Below are 21,816 nucleotides of genomic sequence, written 5' to 3'. Positions count from 1 at the left end.
CACCACCATCATGACCATGATCTGCACCAGTGATGTTACTAATTTCAATAAAGCTGTCAACCCTGTTTCATTTTACTACATTTAATAAGAAGGGGTAAGCAAACCACCTTCTTAAAAAACTTCAGGAGTTTTCTATAAAATGATAGCATCCCAAACTTTGGGTGTTGTTTTTGGCATACCAAATCGTTGGGTACGCTAACCTTCAAAATTATAAACTTATTTCATGAACAGCCTTTTAAGATCATTTTATGTTTGACTCTAGGGTGACAAGGGTGCTCCAGGGACAACAGGTCTTTATGGCGAGAGTGGCCGCACGGGTGATTTTGGTGAGTGTCGCTTGGGCGGGGAAAGAGAGCATCCACACCCAGAGCACTCTGGGGAGCTGCAGTGATGTCAGATCTGCAGGTGCCATTAGTTATTGTGAAGCATTGTTCTTATTAAGGATGTAGCACGACAGAAGTTACCAAACTAACCACCTGTTCCCAACCATCTTTTTTGCACCTAACAGGTGATGTTGGAGACACTATAAATTTACCAGGAAGCCCGGGCCTGAAGGGGGAACAGGGTGCCATTGGAACACCAGGTACCTAAGTCATTCTCCATCTCTTCCTCTCAGCAACAGCCCTGACCCTTTGTGCTGTCACATATGAGCGGGCTTGCCAAATCTATCACTATTTGGTAAGCATTATAGACCATGCTGGAGGGAATGGTTTGAGGTCTTCCAGCCCAGTGTGCAAGGGAGACTCTGAATTCTTCATTAAAGTAAAGCTGAAGACAAAGTCAAGGAACCTCTCTGAAAGGGAAAGTAGCCAGAATCAACACTCATAAATCAACATTTTATATGGTCCATAAAATGAGACTCATGAAGAAGCAGAGCCTGGCTCCCAGGGCACATTATAGGGCATGAGCAGATGATAGGGTGACTGGAGCTTCTTGTAAACAGTGAAAGGTCAGTGGGAGTCGTGCCCATCTCTTGAGTAAGACAAGAAGGGGTAGCCCCTGGCCCTGTGTGCACTGAGGGTCCTCATGTGAGGGCACGCCTCTCTGAGCATTCCTGAAGTCCAAAGTCAGAATTCTTGCATATAATCAGACCCCAAGGGACTTTTGGTAGAATTATGTCTTCTGGAAATTTTATCTTGGGGGACCTCACACTGCTTAAGCTGCCTGGACCCCCAAGTCTTTCTAGGGATAATCCTGGTTGAGGGGGAGTCTGTTCATGTGATTGGCCAATGGGAGGATGCTGAGCTGGTTCTTTACTTAGAAACTAGAAAGAGCTGCAGATTGGAAAGAAGTATTCAGTCTAGCATGGGATCAGAGGACCACCAGACGGGAATAGGCAGCCTCATCGATGAGCCTCTCTGGACTCACGTGGATCTATAATTTGGTCTCCCGATGGCTTTCTTTTCAGTCACAGGGTACCCCGGGCTGCTGAGCCTTCTGGCTCTTGCTTGGCTAAATCTCCTGTCCTAAATAATTATACTTTGGCAGTTTGGTTTATAACAGCAGAAATGCGAGACCTTTGCCACGTGTCACTAATGACCTCATGTGTACAACTGAAAATGTGTCAGAGAAGAGAAATTGCTTTTCCCCAAGAATAATGGTTGTTTCCCTTGAGTGTTTAGGTTTTAGTTAAACTGTGGGCCCAGGAAATAGAATCTCACACCCTGTCCATCGCCAGGGGCAGGGAGGCAGTGACCGTTGTATCAACCATGCTTGGGGGTGTTCCATTCACCCTAAGACAAGTGAGGTGTGTGCCTAAGTGGGATCAGCTACAGAGCCTGGCCTGTGTGACAGAGGGAGTGGGTGTGGAGTCCTGGGTCAGATCAGCTCCCACATGTGACAGGCACTGGAAAGCCTGGGACCAGACTTGGTCTCTCAGAGGATGAAGCAACAAGCTACATTAGACTCCCTCAGTTTGGGTGGAGATAATGGCCAAGGTGTATGAAAGAAGATGAACAGGGTACATAGGGGTTTGAGCAGTTTTTCAAAATAGTAAAAGAATCAATAGAAAATAAGCAGAACTTCTTAGGTGGTTTTTCTTTAAGACCACAACAACAACAGTATTTTGTCTAAGCCATAGCCTCATAGATTTAAAAAGACACTGGACAAAAGTGATTGTGTGGAATTCACGTTGGTCTGAAGTTTTCAAAATCCCAGCGTACCAGAAATCACCACAGCATTTGACAGAACATTGTCACTAGCATGAAGGTAGCACTTCTTTATGTCTGTCCAAGACCACCTCCAAATGACCTGAGGTGCTTGTTAAAATGCAGATTCTAGGCCTTCCCCCAGACCTGCCAAGTCACCTTTGGGAGAAACTCAAACATCTGCACGTTTAACAAATTCCCCAGGTTTCCATTGCACATCACGCATTAAAAGCCACTCTGATAAGGTCTCTGATTAATTATCTATTGATGCTCAACAAGGTACCCAAAATGCAGTGGCTTGGGACATCAACAAGCAAGTATTATCTCAGACATTTTCTGAGAGTCAGGAATTCGGGAACAAGGTGGTTCTGACCCACAGTCTCCCATGAGATTCCAGTCTGACATCGGCAGGGCTACATCATCCGAAGGCTGGATTGGGGCTGGAGAATCCTCCTCCAAGATGGTGCTCTCACACGGCTCTTGGTGGGAGGCCTCCATTCCTCAACACAAGGGCCTCAGAGCTGCTTGAGTGTCCTCACAACATGGCAGCTGGCTTCCTCCCCAGCAAGCAAAGTGACAAAGTGAAAGCAAGGAAGAATATTATGTCCTAAGCTTGAAGTGACACACTGTGATGTCCACAGTATCCCGGTGGTGACACAATTCAGCCCACTCAGTGTGGGAGGGAACTACATGAGGGTGTGAACACCAGAGCGTGAGGACCCCTGGGTGCCGGCTTGGAGGCTGCTGATCACAGGCTCAGAGGGAAGAACTAGGTAAAAAGTCCGTTGATGAAGGAACATGTGTTAGCTAACCCCATTCACAACAGAAGTGCAAAGTGTGGGATGGCAGCATCCTTTAACTCGCATTCCCTTGAACCCTACAAGCATGAAGCCCCAGTTCGATGCAATGCCGATGGTTTGTTCCAAGCAGCAAATCTGTGGTTACAGGTCTAAAGGGATTCTTTGGAGAGAAAGGAACAGCAGGTGACATCGGCTTCCCCGGGATAACGGGCACAGCAGGAGCCCATGGCTCTCCCGGAGTTGTCGGGCAAGCAGGTAAAGTCTCCTGTAGTCACGCAGCCTTCCTCCAGCGCACGCACTCCCCTGGGCATGGCTTGACAGTTCAGTGGCCAGTGAGGCAGAGTATGGCTGAGCCCCCCAATCTCCAAAACCCCAGAACAAAGGCAGCCAATCTCACCAAGGAAGGAGTTGTCTGCTAGGTTCGCACTTCACCCGAGGAAGCTCGCTCTTACGTGTTGCCCATTCACCTCGGGTCAAATATGCAGAAACAACCAACCTGGCTGTGGGGGACGCACAGGGGAGCAGTGGAGGGGCGGTGTGGCCCAGTGTCTGTCTCTCCATAAACACAGCCTAGGTTCTTGTTCCGGGATCTCGTCCATGAATTTGAATATGCAGAAATTCCTTTGGGGATCCCAAGGTAATGACCAGAAGCAAACAGTGAACTAGTTTTGTGCTTCTTGGCTATTACTGCTTTTGCTTTGTTTGCTTCTGCCCAGGACCCGTGATTCTGACAGGCTAATCCTCCAGGGCTGGTTTCGTGGGTTTTCTCCAAACTTCTGTTTGGATGATAGGATGAGAATAAGAAAACACAAGCTGTTCTCTCTTTGGCAAGGCTGAGCTAACCCCGCTGAACTTCAGTGTAGGGTCCAAGCCACATCCATTCCCTGCTTGAAGGGAAGCTGGTCCTTTCCCAAGCACCCCCTCGTGTCCCCTGCAGGCAGGCCCTGAGGCTGGGCAGGTAACGCTCTCCCAGGGTCCTCAGGGTTCCTGTGTCTGACTTATGGATGTGTCCCCCTCCCCCAGGCTTCCCAGGACTGACAGGCCAGCAGGGACCACAGGGAGACCCTGGCCGGGCCGGAGTGCCCGGCACCAAAGGAGATTATGGCTGGCCAGGTGTTCCGGGCTTACCAGGTAAGACAATCCCTCCCTTCACAGACACAAGCGCACAATGGTTCAAGAACAGATGCGCCAGTGGAGGAGAGGCACCGTTAGCCAGGCTAGCCTCCCTCCACGCTGTTTTCTCCAAGACCATGTGAGATAAAAGGCAGGTGTGTGTGTGTGGTTTACTGTCCACACAAAACACATCGGGAACAGGATTTGCAGTTGTCCAAGCCCATTGGTAAAAAAGACAGCTATGCCAGTGTGCAGAGAAGTGCTTTGCTCCCCAGAATGATGAATGAAAACTGCCCGGAAGCCTCAAGGCCCACTCCCCAATCAGCTCACGGGCAGTCCAGAAGGAACTGGGGGGGGGGGGGGGGGGGGGGCGACAGACACCACGCTGTTCCTCCACAGGCTTCCCAGCCTCCCACTGATCGAGGACCAGTGGAACCCGTGGCGAGATTTTAGAGAGTTATGCAGCCTGACCTGGACAGGCCACTGCTCCAGGGACAAGCCCTCCATGCTGGGCAGGCCTTGGTCAGGGACAGGCCCCCAGCTGCTCTGTTGCTCAGTATTCAAGGTGACCCACCCACCTCCATACTCACTGTCCACACCACAGGAAGAATTGCCACCTGTGTCCTGTGTCCTACTTTAAATATATTTTTATTGATTTCAGAGAGGAAGGGAGAGGGAGAGAAAGATAGAAACATCGATGATGAGAATCATTGCTTGGCTGCCTCCTGCACGTCCCCTAATGGGAATCGAGCCTGCAACCCAGGCATGTGCCCTGACCAGGAATTGAACCCTGACCTCCTGGTTCATAAGTTGATGATCAACCACTGAGCTGTGCTGGCCGGGCTCCTGCATCCTACTTTAGAAATGTTTGTCCTTGAGAATCCAGAGGGATTGGAACTAATGCCAGGCTACTGGTTCCAGGCAATTTTCACAAACCAAATATGTCTAATGACTCAAGCTCCAAGGAGAGGAACGGAATGCACCACTTCCCAATTCCCTCCCGGCTCTAACGAGTCTGTAAGGATTTTAGGAAATCAATTTTTACGTTAAATGGTTCTCTCAGGTGACATAAAAGCACATGTCAGATTGTATGCTGAACTGCTTCCTGTTTGTGGGGCTTTTGAATAAATTGGATGGGTGATCGTATTATAGCAAATGAAAACATGTTGGATTATTTTAAGGGTTTCCTTCTTTGCTCTCCCATGCATGAAATAACCATGAGTGAAACCCACACAGGTTCAGCGGGCAGCCGAGGCATCGGGGGATTAGACGGCTTGCCAGGCACCAAAGGCTTTCCCGGATCCCCAGGTACCCATGGCCCTTGCAACTACTCGGGGACAGGGGCAAGGGGTGGGCTGGGAGGGCCATCTAGGATGCCAGGTGTGGTGGGGGGAGTTCCAAGAGCAGGACTGCTCCGTGAGGACTGTTTGATCATCCCTGAGGCCCTGTGGACTCGGGGTCCCTGTGGTTCTAAAGACACTGAGATGGGATCCCTAAGAACCCATCCCCTTAAGTCAGACGTTGTGTCGAACAGAACCATCGGGCTTTTAGAGGGAGAGAGAAACAAATGGTGTGCTCTTTCAGCAGCATCTGTAATCTTTCATTTCATTGGCACAGGGAAGGCAGCTGGGGCCCAGCCTGTGGTGGGGCTCTCCTTGTGCTTTGAAATGGATCCTACTGTCTTAGTCAGCTTGAGCTGCTATAACAAAACACCACAGACTAGGCGGGGCGGGGGGGGGGGGGGGGCGCTCAAATGACAGACAGTTATTCCTCACAGTTCTGGGGACTGGAGGTCTGAGATCTGAGCATTGGTACAGTCGAGTCCTGGTGCGGGTCCTCTTCCTGGCTTGTACATGGCCACCTTCTCCCTACCTGGTGGGGAGAGGGAACACACTCTCTGGGGTCGCTAATAAGAACACATCCCATCCTGGGACCCATCCTCTTCACCTCATTTACATTGAATCATCTCCCAGAGGCCCCACCTCCAGAAACCATCACATTGGAAATGAGGCCTTCAACATATGCATGCTGGGGAGACAGTTCAGTTCAGAGCAATGATGTGCCAGCCTCAGGTTGTGGGACACTGAGGCCATGTAACAAACTGAGATTGATGCCGCTGACTTCCGGTTTTCCATGTTTGAGTCTCACAGAAGGGCACTACTGTTCCTTTACTTGTGAAGGTTAACGTGGCGTGGTTGAAGATGCTGACGTCCCACTGCTTAACCCTCTACAGGTGCAGACATCCACGGAGACCCGGGTTTCCCAGGTCCTGCTGGGGACAGGGGTGAGCCAGGAGAGGCCAACACCCTGCCGGGTCCTAGCGGAGCCCCGGGACAAAAGGGGGAGCAAGGAATTCCAGGTGAGGCCAGACACTTCCAACATTACCATCTGCATAACCAGAACCCGATATGCTGTTGGGTGGCCAGAGAGGGAGAGATGTGAAGTCATGCTTGTCAGGTCACCCATCCGCCCTCTGAATGGGGTTAGAAAAAAGTCCCTTGAGGATGGAGATGAGACCCAGCCTGGGAGGAAGTGAGAGACCTCAGTTCCACACGGTGCACACAATCCTGGCCATAGCCCGCGCTCACACAGCATCGCAGTATCGTGACTGGTATCACACGGCATGTATTAACATCCGATTTACACAGCATGCTGTTCAGACTCTGCAGCTGACCAGAGAGGGAGGACACAAGAGCAGGAACTAGCTTGCTTTCATTCCTGTGCGTATATGTCGGCTAAATGCCTGGCTCAATATTGGTTCAAGGTTAATAGTGTGAAACTGTAGGGTAACTCCGTTGGACCTCTGTTGAAGGAGTTACGCATGCTCAAGGATATCCCAAAATTACCTGGAAGGGTCCTATTACGTGTTCACCTGGGCAGCATCAGTTTCTCAGAACTCTTTGCATGTATTGTGTAGCTCCCTACACTCTGTCAAGGGGACCTTGAACATGTCTCAGGCTCCCAAACAGCCCTGAAGCATAGTGACTCCTTTCTAAAGCTGTTGTCCCCTCACGAAGTCCTCGTCCTGCATGAAAGTCACGGTAGCCCAGTGACAAGTGGCTTCTGAGTGGCCCTGGAGGCTGGAGTAGACCTTTCACTCTGCCCACCGGGCCGCTGGGGAGAGCGAATGGTGACTTTCAGGGGTGACATTCACCAATGGCTGGTCAGGACCCGCACTCTTCTCTAAGTATCGGGAAATAATGTCAATCTACAGAAGTTTCCGAAGCTCCAATTTGCAGCCTCAATTATTTCTGCAGCTGATGTTCGGACTTCGGATCAGGATTTGCCTAGGAGTTTTACAAAATGGCCTTTCGGCGATCTGGCATTAGGCAGGGCTTTTATTTCAATACTGAGGGACATTCGTGGAGGCCACGGAGAAAACAGAGTTATTTTGACCCTGATGGCAGCAAACTAACTCGTGCTCATACCCTGTCCCCAGTAAGAGAGGCCTAGACACTGTAGTTAGTGAAGTTCAGTATGTTTTCTTGGGAATCTGGCCAGTGTGGAGCTTCTAACCCAAGAGTTTCGTCGTTAGTCACTGCCACTCACCATCTCTTTCAGTTTCTTTGTGAGAATAGTTAGAAGCAACTCAATTGGTGTCAATTTATATCAAACTCCAGATCTCGGCTAATTAATCCCCTTGATCAAGTAAACGCGCTTGCTTATTGCCTGTAACTAGTGAGACCAAGACAACACCTCTCTAAACGCTTCTCCTGGCACGCGCTTTGTACCACCCGGAATTCCTGTCCCCTGTGCTTGGCGCCAGACCCTCCCAATGGAAAAGTCTCTTCATGTGAAAGTCTCTTCATGTTGCTGATGAATCGGGATTAGTCATGAAGCCACGTGGGGGACACAAGAGACCACTGTCTCACAGATCATCACTGTGTGGCCCCAGCTCACTCCTCCCTCTACATAGAGATGATGGACCTGGATACTGTGACGTTCTGATTTTTTGCGGCGTTCTAGTACTAACCTGAGTCCCCAGACCTTAAGGCAAAACAAATACTCACAGGACAATTGGGGGAGAAACTAGTCCCCATCCCTGCTGGCCATTTGTCTTGCCACTGCCTGGGCAGCAGCATGCCCACCTGGCACGGAAGAGCACCCATAAAATGTTGTGCTGGCGAAAGCACAGGGAGGAATACGATGCCCACAGACAATCCTTAGGTGAGGATTGCCCTCAGGATCTGTCCTCGATTGGTGCCGAAGGGCTCCAGCCTTTGACTCAAATGCAGTCAATTCTTGCTACTTGCAGGAGTTGTGCTCTATAAAATTGCTGCAAACACTGAATTAAGGAATACCGAACCATTGCTCCTAGAGGGAGTGCAGGGTTTGGTTCCTGCAAGCCCCATTCACATATTCATCCACTGATCAAATCATAACTTTGTTTTATGTATCTTTCTGGTGAAAGGCACCTTATTCAATATAAATTGTTGATTGATTAACATTGACCTCATGCCATCAGCACTATAACTCATGCCTGAAGGAAGCTCATCTTACATTTCCTTTTTGTTTGTTTGTTTTGAATATATATATATTTTATCTTCACTGGAGAGATATGTTTTTATTTAATTTTTTTTTTTTTAGAGAGAGGAAGGGAGAGGGGGAAAGAGACAGAGAGACAAACAGACAGATGGATGTGGGAGAGAAACATTGATTGCTTGCCCCTCACACACACCCCCACCAGGGATCAAACCCACAACCTTTCAGTGCACGGGACGATGCTCCAACCAACTGAGCCACCTGGCCAGGGCCTAACACGTTTTCCACATGAGGCACCTGAGCTTAGGAACACCAGACAGCACTTTGGCACTGTGCTTGGGGACCAGTGTAAACACTGAAATCACCAACAAGAAGCACAAACATGCAAAAATTGTGGCACTAAATAGACATAAAAGGATCCTTGTTTACACTGAGTTGCATGAGGACCTCAGCAGGGACTGAAATTTCCTGACTCTCCTGCTTGTCCAGGAGTGCCACGAGGATTGATTTAGAGTCACCATAAACCTTGGTGCACAGGCCAAATGCAAGTACAGAATCTGTGAGCAATGAGGATGGGCTCTGTCCATAGTGGGACCCAAGACACTGAAGTAGCCACAGAGAGAACTGAAAATGTCAAGGTGGTCCAGAGGCCTCCTCTTGCCAATACTGGAAACTTCTGTCCCATCACAAGTGCTGGTGGAGCCAGCAGACCTCACTGCTCAGGTGATGCTGCCAGGGCAGGCCACATGGCGGTGGGTAGGGGGTTGGGGACACGGTGAGGCAGTCTCTGAGCAAGTAGCCTCCTGTGAGAATGAGATCCAAGCAGAGGTGGGTCCAAGGGACCCTCTCAGCAGCAGACGGGGCTGGTGGAAGTGGGGGCCCCAAGGCCACTGCCTCCCTCTACCCATCTCAAGAACTGTGCTCGGCGTTCCCTTCCGCCACCGCCTCTCCTGGGCGGCTGTGCTCCTGGACAGGTGATAGCGGGCGGGGAAACAGCACATGAAGAAGTCGATGCCGAAACTAACAGCAACCCCTCCTGTTTCCCTCCTCAGGGGAACGAGGCCCAGTTGGGAATCCAGGACAACAAGGGTTTCCAGGGTTCACACCCCCTTCCAACATCTCTGGGTCACCTGGTGACCAAGGGGCCGCGGGGATATTTGGCCTGAAAGGTAAGCAGGGCACTTTGGGGCCCACACACAAGGCCCAGCTCTGGGCTTCCACTCGTGTGAGGGTCTAGCTCACAGAGACAGAAAGGAGAATGGGGGTCGCCGGGGCTGGGGAGGGGGAAGGGGAGTTAGTGTGTAATGGGGACAGAGTTTCCGTTTAGGATGATGGAAAAGTTCTGGGGGAGATGGTGGTGATGATTGTATAACATGAATGTACTTAATGCCATGAAACATGGTTAGAACGATAAATGTGTGCCACTTGTATTTTACCACAATCAAAAGAACAAAGGTGCCCAGTGTTGCAAACTTGCTGAAGACCATCCCCTACATAGATGGCTTTCCGTCTGGCCTCCTGGGTGCTCCCCCACCACCACCGCCCGTCCCTCCACTCCCCCCCGCACCCCCCCCTGCTGTGAGTTCCGCTCCCCATGGCCATGATGGTGCCTTCCTCCTGCTTAAACCCCCCTTTCTTGTGACTCATGTCGACAGGTTATCCAGGCCCCCCGGGGCCACCGGGGCCTGCTGCTTTTCCTGGAAGCAAAGGCGAAGAGGGGAGCCCTGGGGCTCCAGGAAACCCAGGGACCAAAGGATGGGGTGGGGACCCCGGGCCCCAGGGCCGGCCTGGCGTGTTCGGTGTCCCAGGAGAAAAAGGTAACTGCCCACACGAAAGGGTCCTGTCCTCAGGGAGGCTGGCAGCAGTGGGCAGACGTGCTGGCGCCCCCGCCCAGGCAGGTGTCCTTAATGTCCTCCTTGTCTCGAAGGGTCCAGAGGTGAGCAAGGATTCATGGGCAACATAGGAATCACCGGAAGTGTGGGTGACCGAGGCCCCAAGGGACCCAAAGGAGAACGAGGACTCCCAGGTAAGTGGCCGTGGGCATGTCTGCGCCCTCTCAGATCTGCTGCTGCCCGGAGTGGCCTCTAGAACAATTCCTGCCCCTTGGGGCATGGGGGCTCTAAAGCCAGCTTTTGTCAAGTGCAAAGAGGAAAGCAAGATAGGTCTGCAGGCACTCACACGGGTGAAGGAACGTAATTCTTGGGACCCGGCTGGTGTGGCTTGCTGGTTAGAGTGTTGGGTCAAGCACTGAAGGGTCACAGGTTTGAGTCCCGGTCAAGGGCACATACCTGAATTGCAAGTTCGATTCTCTCTCACTCTCTCTCCCCTCTTTCCTTCCTCCCTTTACTCTCTCTAAAAATCAATGGAAAAAATATCCTTGGGTGAGGATTAACAAAAAAAAACGAAAGAAAGAAATTCTTGGAAGGGCAGGCACTGAGCGGCCTTTAAGATGAGTTATTACTGCCCATCTTCGTCTCTAGGAAGTAAGAGTGTTCTAGAACGCTCCAAGGTTGGTTTCAACAAGTAAACAATGGGATAGAAATCAGAGCAAGAAAGCAAGTGGTCCCCCGTGTCAACTGGCCTTCCTTTTTCCTTTCCAGGCACCCCCGGTCCTTTGGGATCCCCAGGGATTGCAGGATTCCCCCCGCAGATGACTATCCAGCCGGGACCAGTGGGTCCGCAGGGAAGAAGAGGCCCCCCGGGGATGCAGGGAGAGATGGGACCCCAGGGTCCCCCAGGAGAACCAGGTAGGAGCCTTGCTGTAGGGCCACCAGGGAAAGGCTCCTTGTCTTATTTGCTTTGTTTTCACTGCTGTTTTCTCACTGAAAAGCATTTGTTAAGCCTCAGTGCCTCTCTCCCCGCGTCACTCACACCTGTTTCGGTGACTCTGCAGGCTTCCGCGGAGCTCCAGGGAAGGCAGGGCCCCAGGGAAGAGGTGGTGTGTCTGCCAACCCCGGATTCCGAGGAGACCTGGGGCCCATGGGGCACCAGGGGCCACTGGGCCAGGAAGGTGAGTGATGGACGATGAAAGGGGGCTGCGGGCAAGGGCTTCTTCCAGGCCCGCTGTGGTCTGACAGATGGACTGTGGTGTGCAAGGAGGGAGTAAAGGAGCGCTGAGAGAGACACGCAGAGAGAAGAGGCTGCACCCCTTCTGCTCTGAAACCCCAGCTCAGCTCCCAGGACCCTCGCTGCAGCCTTGGTCCTGGGTGCACGCCCTAACACCTGCACCCAGCAGAGCACCTGGGCCCAGCAGAGCACCTGGCACAGAACCTCCAGGACAGGCTGGCTTCTTTCCTTCTTCTGAGGCCTGTGCGGGTGCCTCTGAGAAGGAAGCACCTGACACACCTGAGAGATAAGATTTGTAAAGATCTGAAGGCTGAGACAATGAGATGAAAGCAACCAATTACATCAACAGGAGTCTCATATTACTAATTTCTTAAAATTATTTGTACATGTGCAGGATGGGATAGGCCAGAAATAATAGCTAGTCATGCAAAAAAAAAAAAATCTTGAGATGTCATCCACCTGTGCTCATCACAGTATGAGGCTGCATTATCACCTCCCACATCTCAGGAAGCAGCAATCTGCTACCCTCCGGATGGACTCACCCACGGCCGGATTGTGTAACGTGGGGGATGCACATCTGGAGACGCACATGGACAGATAGGAGCCATCCAGGCGAGGAGACCGAGACAGCGCAGGGCAGGGGGGATGTCCTAATGAGAAAGGGAAAGTGGCGAGAGTGAAAATGCCCTTGCAGGGGAGAGGTCATGGGAGCACCATCAGGACAGCTAATGTCAAACACTTGAAGGGTTGTCCTGTTGAAGGCAGAGTAGACAGTCTGTCCTCTGACGGGAGAATCCAGCCTCTGGAGTGGGTATTTCTAGCCCCAGGATGGCCCAAGTGTGCATTGAGCTGCCTCCAGGAAAAGGAGGCCTGCCGCTGGGGGTAGAGGAGCCCATTGGTTGGGCCTGTGCACTAAGGTTTATGTAGACTCCACCATTGTAGGGAGGCTGGACTTTGATACATCTGGGGCCCCTTCCAGGTGTTCTAGTTCTTGCTCAGCACTAGTACAAGGGAAAAGCTCATGAGACCGCCGAGTCCGTGCCGTTGTTCAGTGCCCTCACTGTCATCATTGCATGCTTACTGAGCACAGAATGTAGGTCAAGTCCTCCCCAGGAGACACTGGTCTACAAGGGCAGAGCCACAGGCACCTGGGCCTCCAGAGAAAGCCAAGCGACAGCTGTAAATGTTACCATGTGCTGTCAGCCACGAGCTGTGGGCTGAGGTCTACATGGCAGCTGAAAGGCGGCTCTTTCCTTTCGGACCCTAGGGGAGCCAGGCCGCCCCGGGACCCCTGGCCTGCCCGGCATGCCCGGCCGCAGCGTCGGCATCGGCTACCTCCTGGTGAAGCACAGCCAGACAGACCAGGAGCCCATGTGCCCAGTGGGTATGAACAAGCTGTGGAGTGGATACAGCCTGCTGTACTTTGAAGGCCAGGAGAAAGCCCACAACCAGGACCTGGGTAGGTACCGCCCGCCAGTCCCCGAGGCCAGCCAGCTGCAGGTGGTCAAAACTGAATGGCCACAGTGAGGCTCATGAATCCTCTACAGATGAGCTTCTCCTCGGGTTTCAGAAAGGGTTCAAATGGCCTTTGGTGCCCTCAGGTAAGGACCACGGAGACCTACCTTTAACTCCAAGGAGCCTCCCACTGGCTCCCATGAGTCCCAGCCTTGTGCTGGCTCCTCTCTGCCCGGAAGCCACCAGCTGCTTCACCTCCTTTCTTGTTGCCCCAAGTTCTGTAAACAGTCGGGCTGGGCTCGTGAGTGCCTGGGGTTCACATAGAACCCCCAGGAAAATGGATATGTGGGAGAGTGTGCTCAGATTTATTCAAGTAGACCTGGTTGCCAGAAGGAATGAAAATGGCTTGAAAGCTTATGGACATTAAACGCTGGGGCCCAGGGGGAGGGTGTCTCCGTCTGAGGCCTCTGTGGTGGGGACCACGGGTGGGAAAACCTGTCCTGCTGAACCCCGACGGTGTGCGCACATTCCTGTGCATGTGATCTCCTTCCGGAATAAGTTTATTTAAGTGGGGCAAAGGGAAAGGGCCTAAAAGAGAGGTGGAGTCCAGGGCCAAGGAGGCAGCCTGGGCGCTCGGCAGCTGCTGAAGGTGGAGCACACGCATGGCCCTGAGCGTGTGTGCAGATGGGAAAGGGAACCTGCTGGACTAAGTAGTTCCTCTGGCCTGAGGAGAGTTGATGTTTTACTGGAAACAATAGTTATTTGCAGGTGGAAGTGGCCAGCGTCCTTCAGGGAGGGAGCCGTAGGGTGTGATGAGCTGGGCCCTCATCTCGGATGCCACTGGGGGTTTCTCCGGGCTGGTGCTTTAAGACCCCCAAACATGGGCCTCACCTGGGGTGCTATTTGTAAAGATGCCACTCCCCACTGACCCCGCTTAGTGCAGAGGTGTGTGTGAGAACATCTAGCAGCGCAGGACTAACATGCCAGTGTAACCTGTTCCTCCAAAATGGGAATTGGTTCGGTCCCCCAGTGCACAGCTGAGCCCCCTCCAAATGGCCCCTGGGGCAGGTCCCTGATGTGGGGGAGCCCAGGCGCGCCTGGAGGAGCATCGTCCAGCTGCACTCAGCTGGGACCTCCTTTTGCAGGGCTGGCGGGCTCCTGCCTGGCTCGGTTCAGCACCATGCCCTTCCTGTACTGCAACCCTGGGGACGTCTGCTACTACGCCAGCCGCAATGACAAGTCCTACTGGCTGTCCACCACCGCCCCGCTGCCAATGATGCCCGTGGCCGAGGACGAAATCAAGCCCTACATCAGCCGCTGCTCGGTGTGCGAGGCCCCGGCCGTGGCCATCGCCGTCCACAGTCAGGACGTCTCCATCCCCCACTGCCCGGTCGGGTGGCGGAGCCTGTGGATCGGATACTCCTTCCTCATGGTATGTGGTGCTTGCCAGCGCTCTCTCAGAACATGGAACCAGGTAGCAATCGAGTTCCTCTCCCAACCACACTCTGGCTGGGGAAGCAGCAAGAACAGCTGCCAAAAATACTCAGACAGGCAGTTGTTCACTCACAGGGGCACCTGGCCCGGGGGAGGAGGGAGAGCCGGAATACAGCCTGCACATTTACCTGCGCTTTGTTGCCTGGGCCATGGGGCGGGGCCTGGGCTACCCCCACCCAGAGGGGACCCATTCATTTGCCCCAAGCCTTTGTCATTAGGATACATTTGGCTTGTTATCCATCTTCCTAAGCAGAACACAAAAGCTAAAGCTCTTCTGGCTTATCCTATGGCTAAACATAGGGAAGAATTTTATCCAGAATCCTAAGCATCTCATGTAGAATCTATCTAGAACCTAAAGTGCCCTCCAGATACATTCATTAACAAGTCAGTTTAAAGCAGATATGTGTATGCTCATGAGGAAAAGCCTGGAATCCCACTGTCAGATCACCTTTGGGTATAAATAGAGAACTCAGGTTTGGCCAGCTTGTTTTTAGCTTTAAGGGAAGTGACTGCACCAGGGAGTGTCCCTTACAATTTCCCTGCCTACTCCACCATTGTTGGGGGAAAGGAAAGTCCAGTGGGGGCAGCGGGCCTTCTGCTTAATTTATATTGATTGTGAATGTCATAACCCCATCATCACTCCAGCCATAGTGATTGGGGAGATGATATTTTTGCCCCCAAATGTAGTCAACTGTATCTACTGCTTTTGCTATATATATGTATTAGAGCAGAAGGGAGAGGGAGGGAGGGATAGAAATATCAAGGATGAGAAAGAATTCTTAGTCAGCTGCCTCCTGCACGCTCCCTACTGGAGATTGAGCCCGCACCCAGGCATGTGCCCTGACCAGGAGCCACACCAGACGGTCACTGCTTTTGCTTTTGTTCTAGTTGTCACTTAATAACACATCAGGACTGTCCATTTATGTGCACGAACCCTACCCTGCAGCATGCCTGCTACCCAGCTCTGCTTCCTACATGTCTACCCCGATTTACTTAGCCAGGCCCCTAGCAGTGAAGGGCATGTTGCAGGTGGTCTGTGTTGACACAGACAGATGCTCACGGTGGTGGTTCAGTTAGGGGGAAGTGCATCACTTACAGTCTGCCCCGGTCTGTCCCAGGTGAGTGTGCTCACAGCCCCCCTCTGTCCTTCCCCGCAGCACACAGCCGCAGGAGATGAAGGCGGTGGCCAGTCACTGGTGTCGCCAGGCAGCTGTCTGGAGGACTTCCGTGCCACGCCTTTCATCGAGTGCAACGGAGGCCGTGGGACCTGCCACTACTTCGCCAACAAGTACAGCTTCTGGCTCACCACCATCCCCGAGCAGAGCTTCCAAGGCTCGCCCTCCGCCGACACGCTCAAGGCGGGGCTCATCCGGACGCACATCAGCCGCTGCCAGGTGTGCATGAAGAACCTGTGATGGACGCGCCGGGCTCGCAGGCGCCGCCCCACCCGGACGCACTTCTCTGCAGGGTGACATTCAGCTGGGGCCACGTTGGTGCTTATTCTTAATTTATTACCTCAGGTGCTGACCCAAAAGTTGATTTCAGTTTTTTCTGTAAAAACAAACAAACAAAGGTTACCAAAGGAATTCAGCACCAGTACTTCTATCAAATAGCCACTTGTCATCCATTCATAGGTGCTAGCCACGGTCTCCACTCTGCAGAGTGAAGCCCTCCTCCGACACTGCGACCCTCCGAAATGGAAAACTATTAGCCCAGCACTCCCTGTCAGGCAGCACTAGACTATTATGCGCTAGGTGTAACTAACTTCTTAACATGTACCTCTGTAGTCACCGCACTCTCAAACTCCGCAGACAGCCCACTCATTTAACTCATTTAATGGGGTGGTATAGACAAATGAAGCCATACAGCGCGAGGGCTCCTGAACTCATTGCCACTGTTCCCACATGAGGGTCTCCCGGGGATGGACCCGACCCTGCCCACTAAGCCAATGCAATGATTCAATGACAGCATGATCTTCTCCCAAATCTGTTGGTGTGAATTATCCCAACCCCCTCGAGGCCAAGAAGACACTGATAGTCACACACCAGCTGTCATTCTTTCTACCACAGCCTTACAGGTCACTGGGTTTGACAAAACTCACATAGAATCAAAGACCTTCTAACTGTCTGTTGTCAGCCAGGCTACTTGACGGCAAACTCCAGTCAGAAGTGATGTTTCTACTGCCCCCTGGCCGCCCTGGAGATTGACCCTCCATTTTTTTTGTAAAATGTCCTCTATCATGAACGTAAAATAAAAGTTGGTTTTGAACATTTTTATACCCTCAGTTGTTGGCTGCCTTAATTTTCTCAAGTCTATAGAGCACAGAATTTGCTGTGACCCAGAGACTCTGCATCTGTTGCAGGTGATCTGTGTTGCAGGTGGTCTGTGTTGCAGGTGGTCTGTGTTGCAGGTGGTCTGTGCTGAGTTAGGTGCTGAGCCACACAGGGCCCCGGAGCTATGTCCTTGAGTTTTGTTAGACTTGAACCCAAGTCTGTGGTATTGTCATTCCGTTCTCAGGGACCGGTCTTTGTGTTTATAATGCATTCATGTTTGCAGAAAGCACCCTAACCATCACAGGAGGAATTAGGGGTTTCCAAAGCCCTTCCCTTCGTTTCAGTATGACATCCCAAGTCAAATCTCAGTATTTCCAAGAAATAGTCTCCAAAACCCATTTCTGCCTTTGGGTTTTTTCCTGGGACCCAGCTGACCCTTGGGAACCCAACTCACAGAATTTAAATTTACCCTTTCAAAGTCAATCTCATAGTAAACTTTTTCAGAGAATAATTTCCACCTAACGAAATAAGTATTCCGCCGAAACCGGTTTGGCTCAGTGGATAGAGCGTCGGCCTGCGGACTGAGAGGTCCCAGGTTCGATTCCGGTCAAGGGCATGTACCTGGGTTGCGGGCACATCCCCAGTGGGCGATGTGCAGGAGGCAGCTGATCAATGTTTCTCTTTCATCGATGTGGGAGATGTGCAAGAGGCAGCTGATCGATGTTTCTCTCCCATCGATGTTTCTAACTATCTATCTCTCTCCCTTCCTCTCTGTAAAAAATCAATAAAAATATATTTTTAAAAAAAAGAAATAAGTATTCCACCTGATAACGTTATTTGAAAGAGGTCAGCAGCCATTTGGCTTGCATTTCCCCAGAAGCTGACCGTGACAAGGACTCTTCAGAGGAGGGTTATTCAGGGACATGGTTCCAGGGAATAGAGTGGGCCCTGGGCAGAGTGAACCCAGGAAGGAGGGCACCTTACAAAGGGGGCTACTGCCCTTAGCAATTTAGGGTTTTATCCTGCTAGGGACCTGCTAAGGAAGGCCACAGAAGAAGCCTCAGATTGTCCCCCCCAGGCATAGGAGAGGGACATTTGCAATCTCCAGTTCTTGCCCCCAGTGGTCAGGGTTGCCTAAGACTGTCAGCACTTACATGCCTGAGTGGGCTCCGGCAGCATCCCATGTGGAGGTAGTAAAGCTGATGCAAGGTAGCTACACTTGTACACAGCTGGTTTCCATAGCAACAGCTGTAGTAGTGAGATGGGTTAAGAGGCTGAGGCCAGGACTGGAAAGATGACCAGCACAGCGCCTCTCCACAAAGGTTCTGGAGGCAGTTGTTTATTCAGACTCCAATCCCCACAATCAAAGGAGCAGACACCAAGTTTGTCACTGTCCTGACAAACTTGGTTTAGATTTGATGCCTCTGTGGTTCACACTTCAGAGTTAGGTGCTGAGCCACAAAGGGCAGGGCACCAGCATCCTCCCTAGCGAGACATACGTCCAGTAGCTCCTGATACCCTCCCCACCTGCAGGCTGACTCTTAGGGGGACTTGCAGAATGCAGGGCAGACTCAAAGAGCCCTGCCTCCCGTCCACGGCCAAGTTCGAGAACGAAGGGCAGCTGGGGTGAAAGCAGGCTCGGAAGCTATGGGTCATGCAACGGCATAAACTGGCTATAAAACTGCAGCCATTTCCAAAGAGGTCGTTTCATCATATGGGGTCAGGGTCCAGCTTCTCTGCCACACAGGGGAGTGAAGGGGTGAATGAGGCCACCAGAGAGCGAGTCCAAGGAGGATGCTGGGAATTGCCCCTGGAGACACACACACTGTGCATCCTGGAGGTGATGGTGGCCCTCCCCAGGCCGACCAGTCCTGAACAGGTGGGCGGGGGGGGGGGGGGGGGGGGGGGGGTGCAGGACATGCCTTGTTCACCTCACGGAGAAGCCAGCAGCCCTGGGCCTGTCAGACTAGCCCTAGGAGATGGCTTCTAGGCCTGCATGACTTTCTCCAATGGAAGCAACTAGATGAGGGGATACAATACGGGATGGCTCCTCTTGTCTTGGGCAGTGGGTATCTGCCAATTAGAGACCTGAACCCCCAAGAACAACCCTGGCAAAAACACAAGCACAGCAGCCAATGGAATGGAGCATTTGAAGCCCAGAGTCAGGTTCCCAGCTGCCCTAACCTAGAAGGATGTGGACTTGGGTGAGACCTGGGTATGCATCCTTTCCAGCCACGGGGGGACTCTGGCCTTAGACACACCTTTCCTTGCTCTGGGCTTCGGGCCTCACACCTTCAAACCCCATGCCTTCCAGACCCTCTTCCTGGGGGAGGTGCCTGTGAGTTCAAGGCCAATCCAAGGGAAGGGAGGGCAGGGAGCAACACCGATGCTTGCAGACTAGGCGGTCACCTGCTCAGAAGTTACTACAAAGGGGTATCCTCAGCCCAGCAGCTTTCAGAACAGACACACTGCAGGCCCCACAGCTCCACCCGCTTCCGACAGTGCAGGTCCAAAGGGTCCAGCTTTGAGACGTGGGGAGGATCAGAGACCACTTCAGGCCACAGAGAGAAAGTGCTCATGGACGGGCAGGTAGGAGGGCCAGGGAGGCATGAGGGCTACTGGGCCAAATTACATTTAAAAAGTGCCACCCGGTACTCCCCCAGCCACAGATTTGCCTCCAAAACATTCCAAACACCTGGAGGGGTTCTTGGACACAGGCTGCTGGGTTCCAAGGCCTTGCCTTCCTCAAAGTAATTACAGCTGGCCCTTGAATGATACAGGCTTGAACTGCATAGATCCACTTTCAATAAATTGTACAGTTCTGTAAACGTATTTTCTCTTCCTTATGACTTTCTTAATAACACTTTCTTTTCTCTACTTTATTGTAAGGGTAGAGTATATAATACATTTAACATAAAAAATGTGTGTTCATTGGCTCCTTATGCTATTGGTATGACTTCCGGTCAACAGAAGGCCATTAGTGGTTAAGTTAGAGGGAGTCAAAAGTTATATGCAGGTTTTTGACTATGTGGGGCTCAGCACCCAGCCCCCGCTCTGTTTAAAGGTCAAACTGTGGTTGGCATCCCACACTCGGCACGCTACAGAATCAGGGTCACGGGAGCATGGAAGAGGCAGAAGTCACTTTCACTTCCCCTTCTCTCTGGAGGACAAACACCATCTCTCTGATCCATGTCACTGGCTTCGAGCACCGGGCTTACCTCTGTTATAGGGAAACTGTATGCTGGAGGTGCGTGGCTGCCAGACACTTGTGTGAGAGGGTTTTTCTGGCACAGAAGGCAGCTCTGTTCAAACCAGGATGTCAGATTCAGAAAGGACAACGATGCACTTTTTGGTTTTTTTAATCCTCACCTGAGGATATTTTTTCCATTGATTTCCAGAGAGCATGGAAGGGAGGGAGAAGGGGGGGAGAGATAGAGATAAGATAGAGATAGAGATAGAGAGAGAGAGAGATATATAGACATCAACGCAAGAGACACATCACCTGGTTGGCTCCTGCATGCTGGGGAACCTGAATGAGGTACGTGCCCTTGACCAGGAATCAAACCCGTGACCCTTCAGTCCGAAGGCCGGCCTCTAACCACTGAGTCAATCCGGCCAGGGTGACAAAGCTGTACTTTTAAGTAACCAGTGTAGCAGCCTGGGAAAAGGGGAAACCATGACTTACAGCATCCAGATTACAACATACCCAACCCAAAACTTCCCAGACGCCTCCACCAAGCAAAAAGCCTCAAGGGCACCAGGAGACATCCAACCAGGAGATACTGTTGAGAAGGTTTTTATCTGTCTGAGGACATGTCAGCACCCTAGGTGAAAAGCTGCAGCACAGCAGACTAACCTGTGGCCTCCCAGCCCCAGGGCAGCTGTGTTTGTACAAAGGGGTGGAAGGAATGTTTGAGGACACCAGCAAACCCACGTCCAGCAGAGAAATCCCCTCCCTCTCCACCGGCTGACTCACGAGGCTGACCAGCCTGAAGCTTCCTCAGAACTGGTTCCCTGATAGGGAATTAGACCCACATGAGGTCATGACCAGAACCCTGTGAGCAGACTTGGATCTGAGGACCAAACCCCCTAATGAGAGAGAGCCCAGGCTGTGCCCTTGGAACAGAGCCCAGAGTGAAGCCTCTTTTTAGGACAACAATAACAGGTGAAATGCTTAAGTGTCGTAAATGGGGAATGTTGCATCCCCGGGCAATCTCCTGTTCCCGGACACTAGCTGGGGGTGCTCAGAGCAGATGGGCAAGGGAATCTGATGGGCAAGGGCCTTGAGAATACATGCAGCCAGCCCTGCCTTCAAGGCATGAAATAATTTCATAGGATGCTTTTTTCCGTCCCCAGCATTCAAAGACAAGCTCCTGGGTCTCCTTGGGTAGCATGTTTCCCAGCTGTGTCACCAAAAAGATGCACTTGACAGAAAATTAATACAACTTCTGCCCATGCAATGGCATATTAAACCAAATCAATGAAAAGTAATCAGCCAAATGGATCCATTTTCATTTTCAACAGGCTACCGTTGTGAAATTGAAATTTGAGGCCTTGAGATCATGAGCAGTAGTAACCGGACACCTTAACTGAGGAGCCCCAGTCACACGCTGAGGCTGTGCCTGCCTTCCATCCTCCGGGCAGGCACACGCACCTGGACAAGGTGTGCACAGGACAGAGGAGGCAGCCAGGAGGAGCCCAGAGGCAGAGATCCTGGGTACTCAGAAAATTTCCTGAACACCTCCCCGCCCCCCACCCCCGCCCCACCAAAGAAACCCACTCACAAAAGATTGTGTTCTCACTAGCTTTCTGCCTCATTTTCCTTTCTTTCTTTCTTTTTTAATATACATTTTTATTGATTTCAGAGAGGGAGGGAGAGGGAGAGATAGGAACATCATGATGAGAGAGAATCATTGATCAGCTGCCTCCTGCACTCCCCTTACTGGGGATTGAGCCTGAAACCCAGGCTTGTGCCCTGACTGGGAA

At 51.9% G+C, this 21,816-nt stretch overlaps 1 protein-coding gene across 2 annotated transcripts in view; it reads left to right on the top strand.

Moving 5' to 3' along the window:
* COL4A2 (collagen type IV alpha 2 chain) overlaps nucleotides 1-16,841 on the top strand; it is a 180,658-nt gene extending 163,817 nt beyond the window's left edge. For both annotated transcript variants that reach the window (XM_070408599.1, XM_070408598.1), the window contains exons 35-48: nucleotides 263-326; nucleotides 509-583; nucleotides 3,095-3,202; nucleotides 3,971-4,078; nucleotides 5,297-5,368; nucleotides 6,294-6,419; nucleotides 9,595-9,711; nucleotides 10,198-10,359; nucleotides 10,470-10,568; nucleotides 11,143-11,289; nucleotides 11,436-11,552; nucleotides 12,876-13,067; nucleotides 14,209-14,495; nucleotides 15,715-16,841. In XM_070408599.1, coding sequence (XP_070264700.1) covers nucleotides 263-326; nucleotides 509-583; nucleotides 3,095-3,202; nucleotides 3,971-4,078; nucleotides 5,297-5,368; nucleotides 6,294-6,419; nucleotides 9,595-9,711; nucleotides 10,198-10,359; nucleotides 10,470-10,568; nucleotides 11,143-11,289; nucleotides 11,436-11,552; nucleotides 12,876-13,067; nucleotides 14,209-14,495; nucleotides 15,715-15,972 — 1,932 coding nt within the window. In that variant the 3' untranslated portion in view covers nucleotides 15,973-16,841. The remainder of the gene's footprint in view (nucleotides 1-262; nucleotides 327-508; nucleotides 584-3,094; nucleotides 3,203-3,970; nucleotides 4,079-5,296; nucleotides 5,369-6,293; nucleotides 6,420-9,594; nucleotides 9,712-10,197; nucleotides 10,360-10,469; nucleotides 10,569-11,142; nucleotides 11,290-11,435; nucleotides 11,553-12,875; nucleotides 13,068-14,208; nucleotides 14,496-15,714) is intronic.
* Nucleotides 16,842-21,816: the final 4,975 nt, after the last annotated feature.

This window comes from Myotis yumanensis, unplaced genomic scaffold, assembly GCF_028538775.1.
Source record: "Myotis yumanensis isolate MYYU_CA2020_CCGP unplaced genomic scaffold, mMyoYum1.0.hap1 SCAF_3, whole genome shotgun sequence".
Lineage (NCBI taxonomy): Eukaryota > Metazoa > Chordata > Mammalia > Chiroptera > Vespertilionidae > Myotis > Myotis yumanensis.
This window is presented reverse-complemented; position numbering and strand designations above follow the sequence as displayed.